This window comes from Perna viridis, chromosome 4 (assembly GCF_037379345.1).
Source record: "Perna viridis isolate PV_CMFRI_1.1 ecotype Kerala chromosome 4, ASM3737934v1, whole genome shotgun sequence".
Taxonomy (NCBI): Eukaryota; Metazoa; Mollusca; class Bivalvia; order Mytilida; family Mytilidae; genus Perna; species Perna viridis.
Genome location: NC_142448.1, coordinates 29,553,106 through 29,577,180, shown reverse-complemented (window position 1 = coordinate 29,577,180; position 24,075 = coordinate 29,553,106). Strand labels below are relative to the sequence as shown.

At 32.5% G+C, this 24,075-nt stretch overlaps 1 protein-coding gene across 3 annotated transcripts; it reads right to left on the bottom strand.

Annotated features, from left to right (window-relative positions):
* Positions 1 to 1,939: 1,939 nt before the first annotated feature.
* LOC148619664 (uncharacterized) lies at positions 1,940 to 17,993 on the bottom strand. 3 transcript variants are annotated; one of them, XM_088579822.1, is made up of 4 exons: positions 17,975 to 17,993; positions 12,475 to 12,983; positions 5,464 to 5,604; positions 1,940 to 5,294 (listed from the first exon to the last, which is right to left on the bottom strand). In XM_088579822.1, the coding sequence occupies exons 2-4, from the start codon at positions 12,536 to 12,538 to the stop codon at positions 5,083 to 5,085; spliced, it is 417 nt and encodes a 138-aa protein (XP_088435948.1). In that variant the 5' UTR covers positions 12,539 to 12,983; positions 17,975 to 17,993; the 3' UTR covers positions 1,940 to 5,082. The 3 variants fall into 3 exon arrangements, with proteins under 3 accessions (XP_088435948.1, XP_088435947.1, XP_088435946.1); XM_088579821.1 differs by lacking the exon at positions 17,975 to 17,993 and adding an exon at positions 14,599 to 15,738; XM_088579820.1 differs by lacking the exon at positions 17,975 to 17,993 and having other exon boundaries at positions 12,475 to 15,738.
* Between the last annotated feature and the right edge of the window lie 6,082 nt (positions 17,994 to 24,075).

The following is a 24,075-nucleotide window of genomic DNA, read 5'->3' as shown; positions in this document are numbered from 1 at the left end:
ACTGCATTATAAAAAAAAAACAACTGGTTGCCGTCGTGCAAGATTCGTAAGAGTAGTCAAGGACGAAAAAAAACCCTTTGTAATAACAACTGGTTATTCTAAAATAACAGGCTGATCGGTTTAATTAGCTTAACATTTTGTGTTGCATGTATAATTTTGATATATTATTTGAAGTTTTCCTGGACTCAGTGCTTGAGCACTTTGATTATATGAGTTGTGTTTTCTTATTAGACAAGCTTTTGAAATTAAACAAAAAACAAAAGGAAAGTAACAAAATAAAAAAAATCAATAAACAAAGCGGTTTAAACTATAGCAAAAACAACGATAACCTTTACAATGGACGAAAGAATCCAAACAAAAGTAAAAAAAAAAACATTGGAATGATACAATGAAGATATTCACCAAATTAAGATTTAATTCATTACACTTATAAAACTGAATAATCATCCGTTTTGTCTCTAAGCAGGGTGCAAAATAATGTCGACTGATCTGATGTATTGTAAAAGCTTATGTGTAATATGATATGTAGGAACCGGAACAAGTGTACACAAATTACATATGTTGCATCAAAATTTAGTGTTTTAATCATTAATTTCTGTTCATAAAAACGTACTATTTACTATTGAAGCAGTGTTGGCTTCCAATGAGAAAGTTGATATAAAATAAAATACGACATTCAATCCTTTCAATTTTATTAATACGCCATCTTTTACGAATGCCACATTTCTCATAAAGATGTCTACAACAGCATCTTTCGACACCATATGAAACCAGGATATCACAATATTTGGCTGATGAATAGAGGTTCACAGAAGACTGAATCACTGGTTCAATGTAACCTTCCAACGGCAAAAACTCTCAAAAGGAAATCTTCCTTTTCTGCTGTCCTGTATTCTTTTGTATGCTAAATTTAATAATCATTTCATCAATTGAATGTTTTTCCTTTCTATAACTTATTACTATAGACCAAAAATAAAACTAATATGGTCTTCCAGATATTGGTAAACAAATGCAAAAACATTTTTGCCTTTCAATGGCAACAGCTCAAACACATAATCGCCATACAACTTCGACATGTGGAGACTTTCGTAGGTCTGAGTTTCAAGATCATTTCATCAGATGAAACTGGTTTTCTTACTTTCTATAATAGTTGCCGCGATATTGGCTGAAGACTGCATTAAACGTCATGTATTACCTTCCAAGATCAATAACTTTAACACAGAGTTGTCTTACAACATGATTCAAGGAAGACTATTGTAGGCCTTATCGTAAATATCATCACATTTGATAGTATTTTACTATATTTTAGTGTTTTCAATAATTTGGCTAAAAACTGCTAAACTTATAAGGGCAAAAACGCTGACAAGGAATCATTAAAAAAATTGTCAAACTTGAATCTTTCGGTAGAGTTCTACGAGCTAAAAAAGAAAAATCCCATTTATTTCTCCTTTCCTCGTTTGTCTACCCCGGACTTGCCTTTTTATGAGGAACTCGGCGGGTGTTTCTAGAAAAGCAGAGGATGCTTACCCTACCGGTGCACCTGGTCCATGCTCCCAGTTTTTAGTGGAGTCCGAGTTGCTCATTTACTTTTGTTACTTTTTATGTATGATTTTAGTTACTTTATGTTCTTTGTTGTGTATGTCTGTTTTCCATGTCTGGTCTTTGTCACTGGATTACATTCTTTTGATTACCGCTATAACCTTGGTTCCCTTGATTATTCTTTCAGGATCTACATTGATTTAATACCACTACGGGAGTAACAAGTGTCGTGGTAGGACTGGAGTACCTCTTTGACAGCTGTGAGTAGCTAGAAGTTAGACGTTTTGAAAGCGGTTTGGTGATACATTTTGCAGATCCAGCTGAGGTAGAATTTTCAATATGAAGACTTCGTCTCTAAAACAGACTGTTCTGTGAGTGAAAGAGCGAAATAAAACGTTAATTGCATTCCTTCCAAGACTTTATTATTGTGCCATCTCTAACCCATGCCAGTGACCTCATCAAAATGCCTAAAACACATTTCGACACCATTCAAGACCTACAATTTTACAATTCTCGGTTAATAAAAAAATAAATATGTTAGTTTATAAATTTGTTAAAAATTGTACTACATTCAACTGCTAAATAACCAAAAATGAATTGATACGAATAAGGGAAACCTATAATGGCGTGAACTATAGGCCATAAAACACAATGAAAGCAAGAGAAAATGGCTAAATAATTTTTTTCTGTTATTATAAAATAATATGAGGCAGGTGTAACATGTAAGAGAACAAAGTTTGATTTTAAAAAAAATAATTATGCCGAGTACAGTTTATATTAACTACGATTGATTATATTCATAATATAAAAAACCTTTACGATGTGAGCTATAAAAAGAGATAAACATTTTGTTTTTGTTATAAAGATACGAAACTAATAAAGATCATTACTCGGTATTACACGTTAGCTTTCTGTCAGTCTGGTATAGAGCTCTCAACACAGAGAATTACACGTTAGCTTTGTGTCAGTCTGGTACAGGGCTCTCAACGTTTGCGTAGTTAAATGTTTAATTCGTACTGATTACCGTAACGAAGATTGCGTCTTCCATTAAAATATTCAGTCTATACGAGTCTGATGTCAGTTTAATTTTTTTTATCCAATTGGTAAGAGATTCTAGAAGGTTAACTATTATATGCCTGTTGTTAATCTTAATTTATCTGACAAAAGCGGAAATTTTGTTATTTAACAGGTTCTGTTCCCAATTATCACACATCAGTGGTTCTATTGATGTAAATTATGTGGTTACAAAATTGTTATGACTAATATTCCTTAACAAAAATCACCATAAAAACTCGCTTATTCCAAAACTAAATTAAACGTTTTCATACGTAAGCTTCAATTTAAAATTATTTCAATACTCACATTTTCTAAATAAGGAAACCTTTGCTTTTTTTAAAAGAAAATAACAAAAAAATCGCGATGTAGGGCTTTTGAATGAGTCGAGGAATCCTTCATAGAACTTATTATTGTTGATGAATTCATCCGTGCATAAGAGTTAAAAGTTTTACCCTTTATGTCACTCAACAGTGAATTAATTAATTTATGCTAACTTTTGTTGACATCTTTATACCCAAAAACGTATGGTACTTCACTTTCCCAATCGCTGGTTGATATTCTACCTCTTCTATACATCACTAAATACCGGTTCTACATTACAATAATTGTTCTTCAATTTTCTTATAATGACATATATATCGGTTTGAGGCGAACTACTAACGGATGGCCATGAATCATTAGCCTTAGTCTGGCAGATGACAACTTCTGGAAAGTAGCATTGGCGACACATAGCCTTCAGCAGGTAGTGTGAATATAATGATGTTCACTTCGAGATTGGTGTCTAAGGCATTTGATGTCTGAATTGTTACCTTAGGTTATGTGTTATGATTTACAATAGTGACGGAAAATTGGTTATTCACAGAATACAAAACTTGATCCTATATACAAACCAAATGATTTATTCCTGCAAATGACGATAATTGAAAGCATTTCACCTGTCAAAAGCAGACTGCGATAACAAATCAAAATGATAATTATTGGTGATTTATGAAAACAAAGCCTCACTTTAAATAAAGAGTTTTAAATAACAAAAAAATATCAATCATATATAATTGGGAATGAAGTTGTTGTTTGAATTATGCATAGAAATACAAAAAAAAATGTAATGAAGAACAACCCAACAATTCCAAACTATGAGAGTTGATGTGATTTTACCTTTGTGGAATCCAAAAGGTTTTAAAGGATTTTTGTATATTTTTTTCAGTTAAAAATCATTTGATCATGGATTTTATGTTAAAGAAAAGAATCAATTATCAGAAAATAGTGTTTCAATTACGTTGAATAAGTAAAATCTTATATGTTAATATGACAAGACATGTAGTACTTGACTTGGCGCATTATAAAATACATATTTACGGTTTGACTCTTTAATTTGATTGCTTCAAAATATGTCAGGTCTAGTCGCCATGAGAAGCGTAGTCTTTCTTGATTTGTCCTATATATTCTATAGAAAATTCACCAGCATGGACTCGATAAAACGATTTAGGAGACCCATGGTTTACAATTTAATTCATCGGACATAAGTATCCAGCACCAATAGAAAAATATAAAAGCCTAAAGGATAAAGTACTATGATCTACCATAAAGGAATAACAGTTTACCTATTTCTGAAAACTAAACATATCAATTAACATATTATATAGAAACCATTAAAAAAAATACAATATAGTTTGTTGACACTATAATTTTTTAGACTTTTCACCTGATACTGTACACTTACATTTTCTTACCACAGCAGAAAAAAAATCGCCAAAACTAACAGATTAGTTTTGAATGGATTGCAGATTATATTTTGCATGACAATTTGCCGTATGAGACTCGCTATAATGGCGTTGATACAGTTATTTCTGTCTAGAATCCACAATTGTCGTTTCTTTGTAGGACACTGCTATAAAGTAGCTGGACTCTGTTTATCATTTTAAGCCGTGCAAGTTAAGCGATAACAAAGACATTAGGAAGTACGAGTCACAAGGATTAAGAGAATATTAGATGAAGGAATGTTATTTCCTGGATTTTATTCTATACGTTCTGTATCAGTTCAAGAATAAATACATTCTAGCTCATTAGGCAGCGCCAGTATTGACGACGTAGATACGAAATTGGAAGAAATATTCTACAATAATACAGCACTATTAAATATACAATTATAAAATACAACAGTCAAAAAGAATATGAGCAAACATGAAAAGTGGTTTTCCTAATAATGATTCTTGAATGGAACTCTAATTCGCGTTTCTACACCTTAGAATGTTTCGGATAAATTTCAAAATCAATGAAACAAGTGGATCATTATACGAAATGACATATATGAAAACAAGTTAATTCACACAGTATTTATATATTGGTGCAAAGTCTTCAATTCCCTGTCCATTTTATTTTATATGATACGGAAATAATATGTTTATTTTCTGCTACTGCGATATTTACTAGCCTGCTGAAAGTTACCTATATTTACTTTGTTATTATTGCACTTGATTGATCTGTAAATCATAACACAATAAACAATACAACCCCTATCATAGTTAGTACTATAATACTAAAACATCGTGGTATATTTGATTGAGAGTTGCATCCATCTTCAAAACATAGTTTGTAGCATACAGTTATATTATCTGCTGGTCGTTGCACGCACCCTTCCGCAAGTTTATTGTCCTCTTTATCTAAGGTTGAACATGCTCTTATGAATCTAATTACATCCCCTATAAAAAAAATATGTGTTAAAACTGGGTGGAATGTTTTTTATAAATTCGAGTAATTTAACTTCTGCAATTTTTTTCCAAACAAAGCAATGATTAAATGTAATGTTTAAAAATATTAGAGGATACCATCGGATTTGAAAGATTTATTGTGTAAAAGTATATATTTTACCATTATTTTTCTTTTCCTCGACAGTCTGGCAAGCATGTTGTCTAGTTGATTCTGGACACGGTTCTGGATCAGGTGGATCTTTCTCACATTCATGATTTGTATCACTCGAACATATAACACATAACAAGGTTTCAGCAAAGCCTAAAATAAGGGTAGTGAACTCAGAAGCCACAAAAGACTGCTTTAAATACCAAGCACGCAAAACTTGCAATAAATAATGGTATCATTTTCGAAATATGACAAATGAAACATTTATAAAAAAACCCTGTAACAATTGCTGACAAAACAGATATACAAAAAAAATTTTGTTTGTCTTTGTAGAAAAACAACACTTCATATTGACTAATGAGGTCATGGTGATGACCATAGAATAATAGGAATAACAACCATAACCTTTTAGTAACAAATCATGTCCCTATAGCTGTGCCCAGGTCGTTGTGCCCTATTTAGTAAATCGATGTTATATAATCAGTGTATTGATATTGAACTTGGTTTTTTTTATTGTGACGTGGACATTTTTTGTCAGTGTTGATTTAAATTCAAGGTTAAATAAACAACATACTGATATGATGTTTTTATTGATACGAAGGTGTAAAAGAAGTTATTTTGAACCAACTTCGAAATTTGAATATGGTGAAGTAGTGATGAAAGATATCCATAAGATGAACAGTGTATAGTAAATGACACTGTCTTGTAATTACAATTATCATGATTATTCACACATCTTTATAGTAGCGGACCGTATGTCCCGATGGCATGCATCACAACAGAAGTCAGATCCAAACAATGTACCATCATTTACCTCAATTTGCCGTTTCGTACAATTCGAAACCACTAAAACACTAAAGCTCCATTCCTTTTAATTAACATTGAGATATATTTCGTTGTACAGCGTTGTAGCTCCTTTCATTTGACATACTTTGGTAGAACTCATCAATGCTGCAATTGGGTTCGTTTCTCAATAATGTTGGTTTCGAGTACTTCTTACATGTAATTTTTGTTTTAACCTTGAACTTCCTAAGTATTTGTTTGTAATGCTGCAGGTGAGAGGTAATTCCTTGAAACATGTGCACAGCATGATGGCAATTCCTATTTGATTGGTACGCTCCCAAAGGGAGCGTTTATGGTTGCATTATCAACTTGGTTCTGTATACTTATGGCAAGAAAAAGCATCAATATCCGGTTTGTACCTGCATTTTCAGGAGCTGAAAAACAGCATGAAGGCAGCTTCATTTGCGTATACTTGTGTATGTGCGATTGAGCGCCAAACCAGCCTCAGAAAATATTTGCTAGTTTCGATAATTAAATACAAATCGAATAATAGTTTTTCCAAAATAGGGTTGGCCTTATAGTCTGCAGTATGGCTCCATGATGTTTACAAAAATTACGTCATCAATATTACCCATAATTCTTGGATCATAAAAATTGCGAAACGAAAATGAACCAGAACGAAACAAAAATAATCGATAAAAGAAAGAATTGAAACGAAACAATTCGATAAAATGAATCAAATCGTAATAAAAACATAATTAAACAATACTGAATGAAACAGAATGCAGCGGAACTAAATACAATAAAAGAAATCTTTTAAGACGTTTCGCAAATTTTAAGAACCATAATGTTCACCAGTGCCGGACAATTCGACCCAAGACATTTCGGACCACGAAAACCAATAATTCTTTATGAATGCTGGACATTTCGGCCAATAGAAATATCAGACCATGACAATTAGTATAATGCTTTAGGGCAAATATATATCATTACAAAATTTACCATACTTGAAGGTATAACATATCAAATAAGAGCTGACAAAAAATATTGTCTTTATTTATGTTTCTTCGGGAGCGTTAAAAGGTTTCACCTTCATCATATTATTTATAACAACACAAGATTGCTTGAAATGAACAATTTTTTTTATATAATTACCATTTTGCACCACTTCCTGAATGAGGTTTTTTTTTCAATCGCCCTGCTTTTATACATGTATAAACCATATGGGAGATTAAAGAACGTTCATTTTCCTTTTCTGGTACATTAAGTAGCGAAACAGATAAGGGAAACAGTTACTGATGATATCCAACCGAAGAATGTTGTAACTAAATTAACTTTTGACTGGCAAGAAGTTAACAACGTCTTGATCTGAATTTGAATACGGACTAGACATGCTGACATTACGGACCCGTGAAAGTAGCGTTCCTTCAATCGACCACAAATGTTTGATGGCAGTGTTAACTATTGATTGTGTAAGGAGAAGTGTATTAATCGATCATATTCTTTGTAGATAGTGAACAAGATGTTTCGGCACCACATGTTAATTATTTTTACTCTGGTATTTTTGTTTTATTCGCACTTTGAATTTTGTTATATAAATGTATTTCTAATGAGACAAAATCGAAACTATGAAATATTTTTTTACAACATATTAATTCAATTAAAGAAAATATGGTTTTAAGTCAGCGTTAATAATTTATAGAAATGACATGATCGAGTTTTTTTATGAGTTTATCACAGAAAACCTAACACTCTGTCCATATCTTTATAAATGATTCCAAAAGTATTCCATTGTAAGAATTGAAATTTTTACCTCCGGCTTTGGTTGACTCAATTTCTTTAGTTCAGTCATTCAGTCATAATAGCTGGAATTAAATTATTGCATATGCTTGTCTCAATTAAGTTATAAGCTTGGTGATGGAGCACTTGTGTGGAGGACGAATCAAGAGAGATGAGTTTTGACTTCTTTTTAAGGGTAGTGAATACCTATTACATATCACTAAAATATTTGTTTTCATTTTAAAAATTAGATTCAACATATTTTAAATATGGAATTGAAAACAGAATACAAGTTAAAAGCACAGAACTGCTTAAAATATACAAATATATTATGAAGTTCAATACGTTACATACCGCGTACTTATACCTTACATTTTAATTAATATAATTTAATTTTGTCAAATTAATGCAAAAATACCTATCAAATAGGACTGTAAGTGTAGTATTCCGTTGAGGGTTGGGTGGGATGGAGTTATTGGGGTTTTGCCTACAGTTCTATTGCCTTTGTGAATATGTATTTCAATATTGATTATTGTAGGTTTCTACAGATTCCATTATATATACTACAGTGATCTACGAGGGATGTCTTTTGATTTACTTTTTTCTGTCACGCTGCCTACTTCATTATGATGTTTAAATAACTTGATGATGGATACGATGTTATAATCGTTGAAATGTGGTAAAGATTTAAATACTGGTACCTTAGCTTTATTATTAACACATTTAATATCTGTGAGTGGAAATATTTCTGTATATAATAATTTAATTTGTTGTAAGAGAGTAATCAAGGGAACCAAGGTTATAGCGGTAATCCAAATAATGTAATCCAGGGAAAAACACCAGACATGGAAAACAGACATACACAACAAAGAACATAAAGTAACTAAAATTATACATACAATGTAACAAAAGCAAATGACTCCACTAAAAACTGTGAGCATGGACCACGTGCACCGGTAGGGTAAGCTTCCTTTGCTTTTCTAGAAACATCCGCCGAGTTGCTCATAAAAAGTCAAGTCCGGGGTAGACAAACGAGGAAAGGAAAACTATGACTCCTTGAATAAATCAGTTTTCATGGTGCAAATGGATACACCATAACGATCCACCAGTTCATGATGACGACCATAAAACTTCTGTAGTGATGACTTCAATCTTGTAGCAATATAACCCTGTTCCAGAAGCCTATTTGTTAGAGTTCTAGGGCGATACAAAAGTCTGCGTAGTTTTGCAAGCTCTGGCATAACGTATGAGTTGTGATATGAACACTCCATACGCAGGTGCTGAAGGGATGTTGCCACAGATGAAAGGAAAGTTGACATTTCTGAATGAAAAGTCATCACATTTGTCGTAAAGTTTGGTCAATAGTTTTCCTTTACCATCGATTTTTAAGTGTAGGTCAAGATATGAGGCTCACCTTGCAGTGTCTGAAGTATCCTTTATCTCAAGTTTTTTTGGGGTAGATGTGATGAATCAAATCCCCAAAATTAGGATTGTTTAAAGATAATGCGTCATCGCTATAGCGGAAACTGAGATTAAAGATCTAGCCAAACGATATTTTTACTTTCGGATCAAATCAGCTATAAAGTAAAATGTAAATGAAACAAAAATGAGTGATTTGTTGTAACTATCGATATTAAATTGTGATTTCTTTTGTACAGTAATGCAAATCAAAAGTAATTTACTCCTTTATGAGCTAATTTAGAGGTAAGTTTGCAAACGAACATGGTGAGTTATAGTTCGGAAAATACATGTAAGAGTTCACGCTGCTCGTATATATGTTGTTACTTTTATATCAATGAACAGTAGTTGCAATTCTGTGAGAGGGAAGGTTTTGTGATTTTTTTTAAAAACAATGAAAATATTAAAAATATGTCATCTGTTTAAAATAATTTTAACATATATTTTGAATTCAAATAATGTAAACCGGTACTAGTTAAACAAAATAAAAGCGAGTTAAAGTGTGCATAATGAATGTGTACTTAAAAAGGTTATCAAATAAAAGTAAAGAAAATATGTAATCAATAGTTTTTTTTTAATATAAACTCAGTCGTTATATTAGGAATAAATTTATTCTTCAAATTCAATATCAATTTCACTAGTTTATATCCACTTAAAACTTACAGTGTTGACATCTCAAAAAGGGTAACAACAAAATTACCGAATGCTAATCCGATCCACAACCAAGTTAAGTCCAAAACTAATATGGCAAAATAGATAATACACCAGCGGAGCAGCTGGCACCGTAATGGTCCTGACTTGGTACAGGCACTTCAAACGAAATGGTGAGTTAAATCTAGGTTTTACAGTGAGCGAAACCCCTCTTACATTGCGACATGACAATACCAGCGGTGATTAAAACGCATTTGCATGCTATTGTTATAATCGGTAAATCAGCACAAAGAACTATATAAAATAAATTTAAAAAAAATCAATTGATTAGTTATGTAATTAATTTGTTGTTTAATTTGTCATTAATTTTAATTCACTGACTGAACCTAAATTAAAACTTTAATCACACAATTAAAACACCATTTAAACAGTTTGTGATGATGAATCAGGGTCAAAATCATTTAGCAGAACCGAGTAAAGAGTCTCCCATTGACCTTGAAACAAAATAAACATTTCTTTCACATTACTGAGGATGGTCGCTAGTTTATTTAAGGATAACAAGGATTTCAAAGGGCCGTGAAATCATCTAAGCTCTTTCATGCTAGAACATTATGAAAAAAGGCCACTATGCGCGTATATGATATTAAAATCCTTTGAAATTTTGGCGGGAAAAGGACTTTTCTAGATTTTTCTTGGGCTTTGTCATAGTGACCTTTATCTATTAAAACCAAAAAAGAACAAGAATTTTTGCTAATAACATTTTCAGAAGTGTGTAAAGAAATCATGAAAAGAAAAATGGGGGTCAATGGGTACTAAATGTTAAATGGATAAAACAAGAGGAGTCCGTAAATCTAAGAGAAATGGCTGAACATGACCAGCGAACAGCCTTAAGTAACTCAAATTCAGACAATTGTAAGAAAAAATACAGGTTAAATCATGGGTTCTGTATATGATTTTACCGCCTAAGTACACATACTAAGCCAAAATGCCATTCATCAGTATCATGTGGCTTGCCATATGTAATTATTAGAATCGAGCATGCAATGTAATGATTTGTTTCAGTCAACAAGTGATCATTACATGATTATCATATGTTTCCAGGTCAAAATTAACAAATGACTAAAATTCAAATTAATCTCATGACTATCATAGGATAGGTAAATTCTAATATGATTATCATATGTAAATTATCATATGATTATCATTTGTAAATTCTCATACGATTTTCATATGTAATTTTTTCTTTGATTATCATATGTAATTTTTTCTTTGATATCATATGTATATTTTTTTTTGATTCCCATGTGTAAATTTACATATGATTATAATATGAGATATATATGTCACACTCATATGAACCGAGCACACATTTGACCGTGTGCACTTCATATGCTTAATGTACTTAATCATCGAATATCTCTATGCACAGTTGAAAAAGCTCACCATGTCGATATTTAACTAAGACACAAAAGTTATTCAGATCATTCTTACCCTTTAGGTGCACCTAATAACAGTCCTAGGAGTTTACAATGCAAATGCCTATTTTTTTGCGTGCTGTCTAGTTTTTCTTATCTTCAGTTTTTTTTTTATAAGAAATTCATTTTATACTCTTATTAATATGTATGAGGATCGTCTATGTTTCCCCTTTTCACGTTTTTGCCATGCACTAGATTTGATATCCTGGATTATTTCTTCTATCGCGAACCTTTGCCTTTTTGCCGATATCATATAGCAAATGTATCACTTTGTTTTAGCTTGAATTGTTTGGCTTGATATGGCTAATCTAATTACAAGAATCGTATTTATTAAATCAATTCTTTCCAAGTAAGTATATCAGTTTTATTTTTAGATAAATAAAAAATCATCTATGTGCTTAATCTTTTATGTTTGAGTTAAATAAATATATAACAAAATAGGATTTTCTTAGTAAAAAGAGTTTTGAAAAGAAAACAAACTCAAGAGACCACTCAAAAGTTGCGACTTTTGCACTGTACAATATGCAAATCTGAGTAAATGCGGCAATAAAATGGAATTTATAAGTAAACAAATGCAGAATTGTACGCTTGTAAATTCGGAGTTTCTTCGTTGTTTACGATATAGGGGTTTTCGATCACTCAAACTATACTGTTTCTATTGCAAAACAAATTATTATTGTTTCGAATAAAAGTTAACTGTGGTAACTTCACATTTGAATTTCTTTCCAAAAAAAAAAAAAAAAATAATAATAATAAAATAAATCAGATTTGAAAAACAAATAATAATAGATAAAAATACTGACAAAAAAAAAAGAAAAGAAAAAAAAAGCAAAAACAAAAACAAAATAATTACATTGAAATAGTTAAATATTCTTACCTCTTGATGAAATGTAGAGGATTAAACAGTTGATAAGTAACACATCACAGATTCGTACCATCATGGAATTCACTTCGTATCTATCCAACACTATTGTGTAGCTATAACATAGTAGTTCATATTTCCCGTTTCACTACTATTAAACGAATGTCTTCTGCAATACTGATATCCACAGCTAATCATTTGTAATTGGTCGTAGCAATACGAACACACAATTGAATAATCAAGTATACATCTTATTCCATAGAACATATATAGACAAATAAAGGTCGATTAAGAATAATAGGTCCAACAATAATTGCTCACTTTCCACTAGATTCCTGTGATTTATTTCCAGACAATACAAACAATTCGACAAGTGGCCGAATAGTAATCGTCAGAAAGTGTCTGGTAGAGACAACGGGCAAGTCATCACTGGAGCGACTGAAGCCAGCTATAATTTGATATTCATGCAACATTGGGTGGATTAGATTTGTAGAATATTGACAAGCACAGCCGTTTATATATATCTGTAAATAGCATTGGACGGTAAGATTATGTCGCTATAATTGGAGTCAAATAACGGAAAAGTGGATATGAAATGTTAGACAAATGACTCAAAATATCTATTAACTCAACATTAATCTCCATTATTTTGTTCTACCTAATATATAGTTTATAATATTTTGAACAAGGGGACGAAACCATTGTTTTCGTATATATGCCATCTACTAATACTGAGTTTTTTTATTGGCTTGCGCTGATACTGAACTAGTTTTAACAACGGAAATAAATTCTGCAATGATTAGGTTATTTGTTTGCCGAATCATGAGAAGTTAGAGGCACATTATATTGTCTATAAAAACATTCCGATCCATGACATCTTTGACATTTGGTGTGAAGCACTGGGTATATTACTCGTACCATAATTTCCAATTTTTAACATGTTCGATAAGTATGCTATACTAAAAATCTAAAATTAGTAAAAACTGTCATAAAGATAAGTTTTTGTTGTTTGGGTTTATTTTTTACCTTACATTAAAGGGGATGGTGAAGGTATTATAAAACTTAGTCTAGTTTAACCCAATTGCAGATCAAGATAAGCGCCTGTCCAAATTCTGGAGAAAGTTTCACTAATGTCACTAATGTTTCTTTGTGCCGTTATATCACTCTTAATCTTATTTTGAAGAAGTGCCATCGTTAGATTTTATTACTTTTGTTGGCATAATTTTCAGAGCTTGCTCTAAGGCTTGTTTACATTGGTTAAGGACTTTTAAGTGCTCTCTGCAAGTATTTACTATTGTTTTAGCGCATACGTTGCGTTGCAACATATCCGTTCTTTTTACTGTAGTAATAAAATAACATGGAAGCAAAAGTTGCCAGAAATGAGTAATCAGGTCTGTATGTACCTGGTACCACATTAGTGCTGTCTTCCGTATTGATCCTCTTCGTCCGTATTTGTCTAGGTATTAGAGCCCCGCCTCGAAAAGGGGTGATCGCCCTATAGTGATCACTCGTGTCCGGACTGTAACTTACTTGTCTTTTGGCGTAGGCTTTTGCTATTTTAAATGTGGATAGATTACATAAACCGGTGTGTCGTGTACGTTGGTTAGTGGCATATGACCTTAAACTTTTACCTCAAAGTCAAATTCCTGTTTTCTCGGTGACAAACTCGTGTCCGGGCTGTGACTCTTTTTTTTGATGAGGGCTTTTGATATGTGGCATCCTAGTTGATAACCTGAAGACGATGTGTCGTGTACTATGGATGGGGGCTTATGACCTTTAACTTTGAACTTAAGGTCCAATTCCTTTTATTTCTCAATAACAAATTTGTGTTCCGAATATATTTGATTCCATACATTTTTCTCAGTATCTTTTTCCAAATCCATTTTGTATACAAAAATGTATATGGCTTAATTTGCCACGGCGAGGCCTAGAGGGATGGATTCCATCTCAATGATTCCAAGTTGAACTTATCGACTTTTTTTGTTTAGAATTGTATGGGCAAATGCTTGATTTTTTTCAAATACAATTATATGACAACAATTTTCAGGTTTGGCTGTACTGTCATGTGAAGGAATTATCATTACAATTTCTATTAAGCTCAACAGATACACTATTACCCTAATCATTAACAGCACTTACGTTAAACAGTCTTTCGAACGATGCGATATCGATGTTCCAAATTCGTGATGCGAATTTGATCGTTCCTTAAGAAAAAGACATCAATGGAAACACCGCCTGCTTTAATAAACTGTATAAAGGCAAGCTTTCTTTAATTTCAGATGACATTTCCTTGTAAGTGAATCTAGAGCGTCAACACGAGCGTTAAGCGATGTTGCATTATGTGTCAAAGAGGAGAAGAAGTTTTTACTATTGATGAATCTACCAAATATTCATATTAAATGTACTGCCTAGCATCTATTCTAGAATTCGGGTAGACCAATACTTAAGTCAATATTTGTATGTTTTTCCTCTCTCTTTGTACATGCTATATGCCTGTATAGTGCTGTAATGGTAGCAAGATGGCATGCACACCCTACTTAGCGTTGCTGTATCTTTATATCTTTGCAGATCCACTTTTGTCTTACATGGTACAAGATAAAGTTGTCATACCGAAAACATTAAATAGTTGCATCAAGTGCTAATGTTCTTTTTCTATACTCGGCGTCACATAAATAACATACTTTATTGACACCTACCGTCGTTTAAATTGTCTTAAATGACTTGCTCATTCGTTTAGCCAAACGGTTTCTCCCTCAACAAGTCGCTTATTAGCTTAAATCATGCGTAACAAATCCTTACGGGAAAATCCCATACTAATATCCGCCATGTTGGTTTCTACGGGACGATTTGTTTACAAACGAAGTTCGTAAGTTCCCGTCGAACTCCGGTGATAATCTTCTGCTTGATCAACTTCTCGGTATTGTACGTTGTTCGCGTAAAATAAATCCGAGATATCCGAAATAACGCCGAAATGCAATTTTCATCAGGTCAAAAAACCAGATATAGTGCATAGAGACAGTATAACTTTATCTTAAGGAAACAAAGTTAAATATGTTTATGTTTGGTATGACCATATAAAATGCATAAAAAGAATGAAATTAGGCATAACTCTCTTAAAGAATTACTGTTAATTTTGAAGAATAAAATCAACTTCGAATTCTTCATTTTTCGCCAAATGAAATTCGGGAAGTAGCTATTTATCTGGTGCATTTCGGTTGAGTTTATCGCGTATAATATAAAGACTCATTTCTTGGGGTAATAGATTGAATGGTAATAATAGAAAACACAATTTTCCTAAACAGGAAATTACCTGACACATTTCCAGCAACTGGTTTGGGTTAATTATACTGGTGGTGTATCTAACTCAGACTTACTGCTGGGAAGGTTTAATGTAATGTTCTGATGTGGAATTGAGTCGGTCCAATTCATTTCCTGAACCTTCAGTTTATCGAAGAAAGCGTGAATTATATCTGTTTATAGACATAATGATCACCAAGGTACTTCATCACAAACATCCAATGAAATAAAGTGGAGAAAAACAATCTCTGGCGCTCTCAATCTTGGTGTTTTACCAGTGTCTTTTATTTCAAAAAAGGAAGAAGTATAGTATGTTATTCGTTATGTATAACGGATCATACCAGATTGATTTTTTTTTATCCCTTTCGTGTTCGAACGTCTTGTATTCATTTGCGACAAAATTACAAATGATCAATTCATGTTTTATTGATGGCAAGGATGATACTGTGAATTTATTGATTTTCGCAGTGTGCTGATTTTTGCTGTTTTCATGGTGGACAGAAAAGCAAAAATAATATCACCCGCGAAATTAATTTGAAAATGTCTGGTTAGACATTTTTTCGGTTCATTCAGTGTTCAATTAAAACAAATTTTACTGTAGTAATCTTCTTAACAGTTCGTCCTACGATAGTTCATGTGTGATAATTTTTTAACTTGGGCAAGAAATTGAAGGTAAATGAGTTCAACCTATAATCGTGTTCTGCAATTTCCCTACTTGTAAGATTTCCAATACTGTTTGATAAATGAGGATTTGATGGAGGTTAACTGGTAAATAAAAAACAAAGCTGGAAATGAATATCTTAGGACATTACGAGTTCTGTTTGAGTATATATATAGATGAACACATGAAGTAAAATTGAAAAAAATGAACAAATATAATAATTACAACGATCAATATATCACACACACACACACACACACACACGCCCGTGCGCGCGCGGACGCGTGCATGGACGAACGGACACATGCACACACACCAATATACAGTTTTCTGAGAAAAAATGATAATTTTATTGGGCATTGATGGATTTTATTTGCAGGAGAAAGACTAAGGACCTAAGGCCCTTTACACAAAACATTGTTAAAATAGTTCATATCACACTGATGAAAAGCCAGGAAAAAACTCTTGTGTATTTAAAACTTAAATTTATTTGTGAATTCATGTTAAAGTTTAAGATAGAAAATTGTACCGTTTTTTAAGCATGATAAGGGAAACAACCCTGATACATCTCGTGACAATTCAAAACGACTAATGGATTAAAGTACGAAAAGTTAAAAGTAAAAACAGAATACAATTCAGATCACTGAGAGACAGTTTCGTTAAAATAAATACCTACCACGTGTCTTGAATCAAGAAATCGACAGATTGTTTTCAAGATATAAGACAATGGAATTTGTGTGAATGAGTTTCACTTTTTCTGACCTATTAATTTTCTGAAAATTTAAACACGAAATATTTTCTAAATAACTCACAACGTTGCAGTCAAACTGTAGACGACTTACGCAGAAAGCAAAATCTTTAAACAAAGATTAAAACCATGAAAATTTACAGCAGGTTTAACCAGTTACCATTTGATATTAAGTGAAGTATAATAAATGATGGTATTAACAAATTTACCATACCAATACACTTAAGGCAGTACGTAATGTTTTCTTAATGGTTTTCTTCATGGTGCACCTGGTCAATGCTCCCGGTTTTTAGTGCAGTCCGAGTTGATCATTTATTTTCCTAACTTTGTATGTATCATTTTAAAGCTGCATTAGCTGTCATTTTCGTATTTTTTTGCTTCTGTTGAATTATGCCTTAACTTAATTATTACCACTAAATTGCACTTTTCTTGTACAATTTCATTTTATATTCACAAATAAAATGCATGAAATACATGAAATATGTGTCTATATGTTTATTGTCTTGCAAGACAAAAAAAAATCGACCTAGATAAGTTCGTATGTATGTGACTTCTGGTGACCTTAATCCGCGCATGTGCTATAAGGGTCCCTTCTTTAATAACAAATCTGATTGCAAAGCGAAAGTGATTATTCAACGCCAAGGAAGACCACCGGACTCAAGCAGTAAAAGAAAAAAGTTCGAATATAACGCAAGAATCCTTTTAAAATGTACGCATTGTGATATCATGCGGCTCAAATATGATCATTGTTTATTTGAAAACTAATCAAGAAATAGATGAAATGAAATGAAAATAATACACGTGCTTACCTGCGTATCCGTTATTGTTATTTATTTACCAAGGTTGAAGTATTTTTAACCCTGGTGATTGTCCTGTCGGCAATCTTCGGAAATAATGGCGAAAAATAATTAGATCAGACCTATCGATCTTCTCTGATTACAAAAAAGTTGTTTTCACAATATTCTGTAGGTATTATCAACATTAATTGCTTCAATTGCATTACTACAAACTTATTTCATTGAATCAACAAAAATCAGAAGAATCAAAACTTGACAAATTTGGCAACTAATGCAGCTTTAATTATCTTGTGTTCTTTATCGTGTGTGTCTGTTGTCCATGTCTGGTCTTTGTCCCTGGATTACATTGTTTTGATTTCTGCTAAAATCTTGGTTCCCCTTGATTACTCATAACAACAAGTAAATATTAATTCTGAAAAAAAGCTAAGTAAAAGGTCACCTTTCACCAAGACAAGTCTAATTAATGTCATTACTTTATCTCTGACCGCGCTTGATTGTCCTTTATCATGATTATGTTCTATTTCTTTCTCTTATGAAGGATATTAACAAAATTACTGAACTGATAAACTGGAGGAAGTAGGCACAACAAAATATCTAAAAGAAAAGTACATTAAACAAATGGCAATACCAAGGTAAAAATCGGAAAATTGGAAACCGACGAAATGATCATGACTTGATGAAGGTATTTCCGGTAAAAAGGTGTAGGGTCATTAAGGTATGAATGTTGCCTAAAAATAATAGCCTTGTTGGAATAACACCAAATAATAATTTGGGGCATAAAATATGACCTGAATGTGACAAAAAGTATTAAATTTGACAGTATATTTAAATATTGCTAAACTACAGCTTTTCTGGCCTATCAATACAAGAATTATTAGAAGTTTTTATTTTTTCTTTTTGTGGCGAATTTAAATCTCCAAATTCACAATTAAATTATTCAACATTTACGATTATTTATCAACTGTATGTTAGGCCAATAAAACCCTTATGACCCCTTCTCCTTTTGGGTTGAATAAGATTTTAAAGCTCACTTAACCTCCCGCCTCTATTACGGTTAATTATATCTGGTTTATTTAAAAACAAATGGGCTGCATAACATTGCAACAAGGGTCGAACAGTACAGAAAATAAAATATACATGGTTGAGTTGAGTTTAATTATATTAAAATTATAAATATCTAATTACAGTTATTGATTGATTTCTTGTTTCATGATTAAATATTTGACTGAGATTTTGATTTGTGCGCGGTGTTTGAATTTCAATTTCTGATTTTAATAATATTTTATGTTTTACCGTTGTAATCGAACTTAAACTCATAGGCGTTTATGTATATGACCGCATACTTAATTGTATTTTTCTCACGACTTATTTCACATTAATATCTATCCTTTTATCTTCATTTTATATAAATACATGTACCAAAGTAAGTTGTTATCTTATCTTTACAGATAAATGTAAATCAGATCTTTATTGTGTAATGCAATCTTATACTAGAATTGAACAAAAGTTTATTTTCATTTCATAACTTTTAGAAATCCATATATAAAGTTTCACTGGTACATAGTATGATTTGGTATAAACGTGGTTTAAAGTAATCTGTAACAAAATTCCAACACCTACAGTTATTTATACTTGAGAATTTTAAATATACGGTTACAATTTCTTTTTACATCAAATGAGACTAGACTTTATCACCTCTTTCAATTTTCCAAAAGAATACATGATATTACACAAGTACATGGTAAACAAATGGCTGTTTATAACTAAATAATTTATATAAAGACTCAAAAGAGTCAATACTTTTGAATTACAGATTAAACAAAGATATATATCTGTAGGGTGACAGACAGACACACGGACAGACAAAGTAGATCGGGACCTAGACATACTGTGACGAAAAAAATTTCAATTTTTCAAAAGAATACATGATATTACAGCCAATACATGGTAAACATAGCTTGCATCTTTTTTGTCTTTTGTTGTTTTATTGAAACTTCTTTTATACATCACGCATACACAAAATAAATGATTTCACTAAAAATATTTAAATATGGATAATTTATACTGCGGAAAAAGTGATGATAATGATAATGATAAGTCTTGTTAAATGAAAACGGTTAATTCTTATATTCATTCAAATCATGCTTCTTTATACAGTGATAAATATTTTATTTATTATGGTCATGTAACGAAAAAGTGCGACGTTGCTCTTGGGTTCGAACGTTTCCAGCACAAATATACAATAATGCCACCTATGTCTGTACTATTTGAATGTAGGAGTACGTAAACATTGTATGCATGATTTATAAAAAAACAATCATATGTCATTTGATTTTAATTTTGTAAACATTAAAATACCCTACTTTCCCTACTTGTTCTCAGAAAATCCATTAATAAATCAATTGAATGCTTTAATTTAAGTAAGAAGGTCAACATGACCACGTGTGCATAAAAGATCTATCAGAAAACTAGTTTTAGTTTCAGAATGCTGTAAATCATGAGATTATTTTATTAAAGTTTAAAAATGCTGGCGGGAAATTTCCCCAAACTTTTCAGTAGTAGGACGTAAACCTTTATGACTAATATATAATCATAGAATGACCCAGTTTATTAGTTCATTATGTAGAACATTACATTTCTTTTAGTACTTGTTTTCAGAATATCCATTAATAAACTAGGTTTTCAGGAAATTGAACGCTTTAATTTAAGTAAGTAGGTCAACAAGACCACGTGTCGCACGTTACATTGAGATTCGGTGACGGATATTCCGCTTCTTTCGATTTTCTGCTTCAGTGTGTGGATTTTAAGTTCAAACATTGTATTTTCATTGTAATGTTTTACAATGATTGCAATTGAGGGAATATAACCCATATGCGATTATAAATTGATTGCGTTTTCTTTCATGATTTATCAACATTCGTATCTGCCCTATCGTCCTCATGTTTATATAAAAAGTTATTTAAAAAAAGCTGTAATCTTATCTTTACAAATTAATACGCATCACATCGTTATTATGTAATGTAACATTATAAACATGGTATAAACAAGGTTTTCCGAAAACCGTTGTCGACGAAATGGTCACAAGTACTTTCTGTTTAATAGTAATACAGGGAGCCAAGTTTTGAGCGGAAATCAAAAGAATGTAATTCAAAGACAAGAAACCAGACGGGGAAAAAGACATACACAACAAAGAACATAAAATGCCAAAATTATACGTACAAAGAAAAGAAAGTAAATGAGCAACTCTGACTCTACTAAAAATTGGGAACTTCTTCTGCTTTTTGCCGAGTTACTTATAAAAAGTCAAGTCCGGGGAAGACAAAAGAGAAAGGGATATCTACGACACGTTGATCAATTCGGTTCTCGTGGTGCAGATGGATACACCGTAACGATCCACGGCTTCATGATGACGACTTTAAAACTTCTGTAGTGATGACTTCAATCATGTAGTAACATAACCCTCTTCCAGAAGCCTGATTTTACAAAACGTCTGCGTAATTACGGCAAGCTCTGGCATAACGTATGAGTTTTTATATGAAGACTTTATATGCAGGGGGTACTAAAGGGATTTTGCATTCGATCACTAAGTGTGGGTCAATATATGAGGTTGACTTTACCATGTCTGTAGTATCCTTAATCTTCTCAAGTTCTTTGGGGTAGATATGAAGTTATAATCTCCAAAACTAGGATTGTTCAACGATAATACCGGTAATTCATCTATATAGCGGAAACTGAAGAAATCAAAGTATCTGGCTAAACGATGCTCCTTCCTTTGGATCAGATCAGCTCTATAGTCAGCCTTATAAGAGTGAAAGAATATGTCAGCGAGTAGAGGAATACGATTTGCTCCCATTTGAATGCCGCCCGTTTGTCAAAAGAGTAATCAATGGAACCAAGGTTATAGCGGTAATCAAAAGAATGCAATCCAGGGACAAAGACCAGGCATGGAAAACATACATACACAACAAAGAACATAAAGTAATTTAAATCATGCATACAAAGTAACAAAAACAAATGAGCAACTCGGACTCCACTAAAAACTGGGAGCATGTGCCAAGTGCACCGATAGGGTAAGCGTCCTCTGTTTTTCTAGAAATACCAGCCGAGTTGCTCATAAAAGTCAAGTCCGGGGTAGACAAACGTGGAAAGGAAAACTATGAACCGTTGAATAAATCAGTTAAACCGTTGAAAAAAAAACGTTCACCACACTGGACAAATATGTTAGGGATAAAAAATTTCAGCATTTTGAAATCATATTTTTTTGGCATATTTAGAAAATATTTTGAATCGTTGTTTACAAACTGTGAGGAATCGTTACCAAGTACTACGTATCTGTATCTAGGTGTACCGTCTTTTCTTGAGTAACAACGATGTTTAATGTTTTTGAGTTAGAATTGTCGGGAATTAACACCACCAAATTCCCGACAATTTATAAACACTTTAATCAACAAGATCATTCAATCCTCTCCATGAAAGTTCGTATTTTAGAAAAAAAAATTACCATCCTACGAACAGTCCCGTTCTAAGTAAAAACTATCGTAGGGAAAGAGAGGAGTACTGGATACGCAGACTAGGTACTGCAATACCTTACGGATGCAATGACAACATCAAAAGTATAGAAAATCTTTCAAGCCAATATAACAATAACATAAATGTGATGAATTTATTTGACAAAAATCCAAGACGTGAAAGGAGTCATGGCCATCGCCACTATACGTCACCTAAGTTACATGATGTCTCCATAGATGGTCTCCTTCCTTTCATACAAAAACCTCTTGGACTTCATAACATTAGAACCAAACTTTATTCTATACCTCTCACTCTACTACACTCCCTTTACAAAACAAGTCTTGATACTCCTGTTTCTCACCCCACCTCATCATTACACAGACTTGTTGCCATCATTTTGGATATTGGTTTCCACAGACTCTTTAAACCAGTTTGTGTGAAAAGTCAAGATGAAGAAAAACGATCATTTTTTCCACTACCGTTTGTCAACAAAGGTATAGATGCAATTAATTTGGCTAACATCCTCCATCACAAAAACGTTACCAACAAAATTCCCCCATACTTCAAAGACAAATCCATACCAATTATTTCATATTTCTATACTTCACCCATCGCATCCAAAATTTTCAATTATAAAAGGCTATTACAGAACCTCGAGATTGAGAACTTCAAGGCTAAACCACCTGACTGTTCTTGCAAAACCTCTCCATTCAAATATGGTCCTTCTGGTCACGTCGTTACGGGAGAATTAACCATTATCGAAAACGAATCTCTGTGTAATATCCTTTTTAAAGGTCCCAAGTACCGTGACCCACGCACCATAAATTGGAATTATAACTTTAAAGTTCTTATGGATGCCGTCGAGGACTATGCAAGATAATGGATAAAACGAGAACAAGAAGACATTGATTCTCTGTCAGAGTGGTTGAGGGCCGTGAGGTCTTTAATTTTGAAACGAATGAAAGTTTTAAGTAGGTCAATGAGTGCCAAGGCTACATCAGTTTTCAAAGACCCCGATGTAGCAAAAACATTGTCTACTATACATAAAAAATATGTTGTCGTACCAGCAGACAAAGCCCAAAACAACATTGTTTTTGTCTGCAAAACGTTTTATATCCAATGTTTATTATCAGAGGTAGACGTAGAAAATAATAGCAGTGATAAGACCTACACTGCTACCACTCTTTCCAAAGAAGAGATTGTGGAAAACCATAAATCTGTACTATCCTCTTTTGGTCTCTCCAACAAGACGGTGATTGTGATTTACCGTCTAAGTACTGGATTCCTAAACTTCACAAGAATCCATACAAACAACGTTTCATAACTGGATCTGCAAAATGTACCACTAAACCTCTTTCAAAACTTTTAACTTCTATACTCACCACTGTCAAAGAGGGTCTACAGTCCTACCACAACACTTGTTACTCACGTAGTGGTATTAAATCAATGTGGATCCTGAAAAATTCGAAAGATCTTTTGGAGACAATCAGTTCAAGACTATTATCTGCATATAATAGCATTAAAATTCCAAATCATCTTCCAAATATACAGAGGAAGATGTTTACAAAATGCTAGAAGTTTTAATCGACAACATATTTGTCCAG

Coding starts and splice junctions, on each gene's coding strand:
- LOC148619664 (XM_088579822.1), bottom strand. CDS start 12,538: ATGATGGTACGAATCTGTGATGTGTTACTTATCAACTGTTTAATCCTC. Junction 5,605..12,474: donor CCTCTACATTTCATCAAGAG/GTAAGAATATTT, acceptor CCCTTATTTTAG/GCTTTGCTGAAACCTTGTTA. Junction 5,295..5,463: donor CGAGGAAAAGAAAAATAATG/GTAAAATATATA, acceptor TTTTTTTTATAG/GGGATGTAATTAGATTCATA.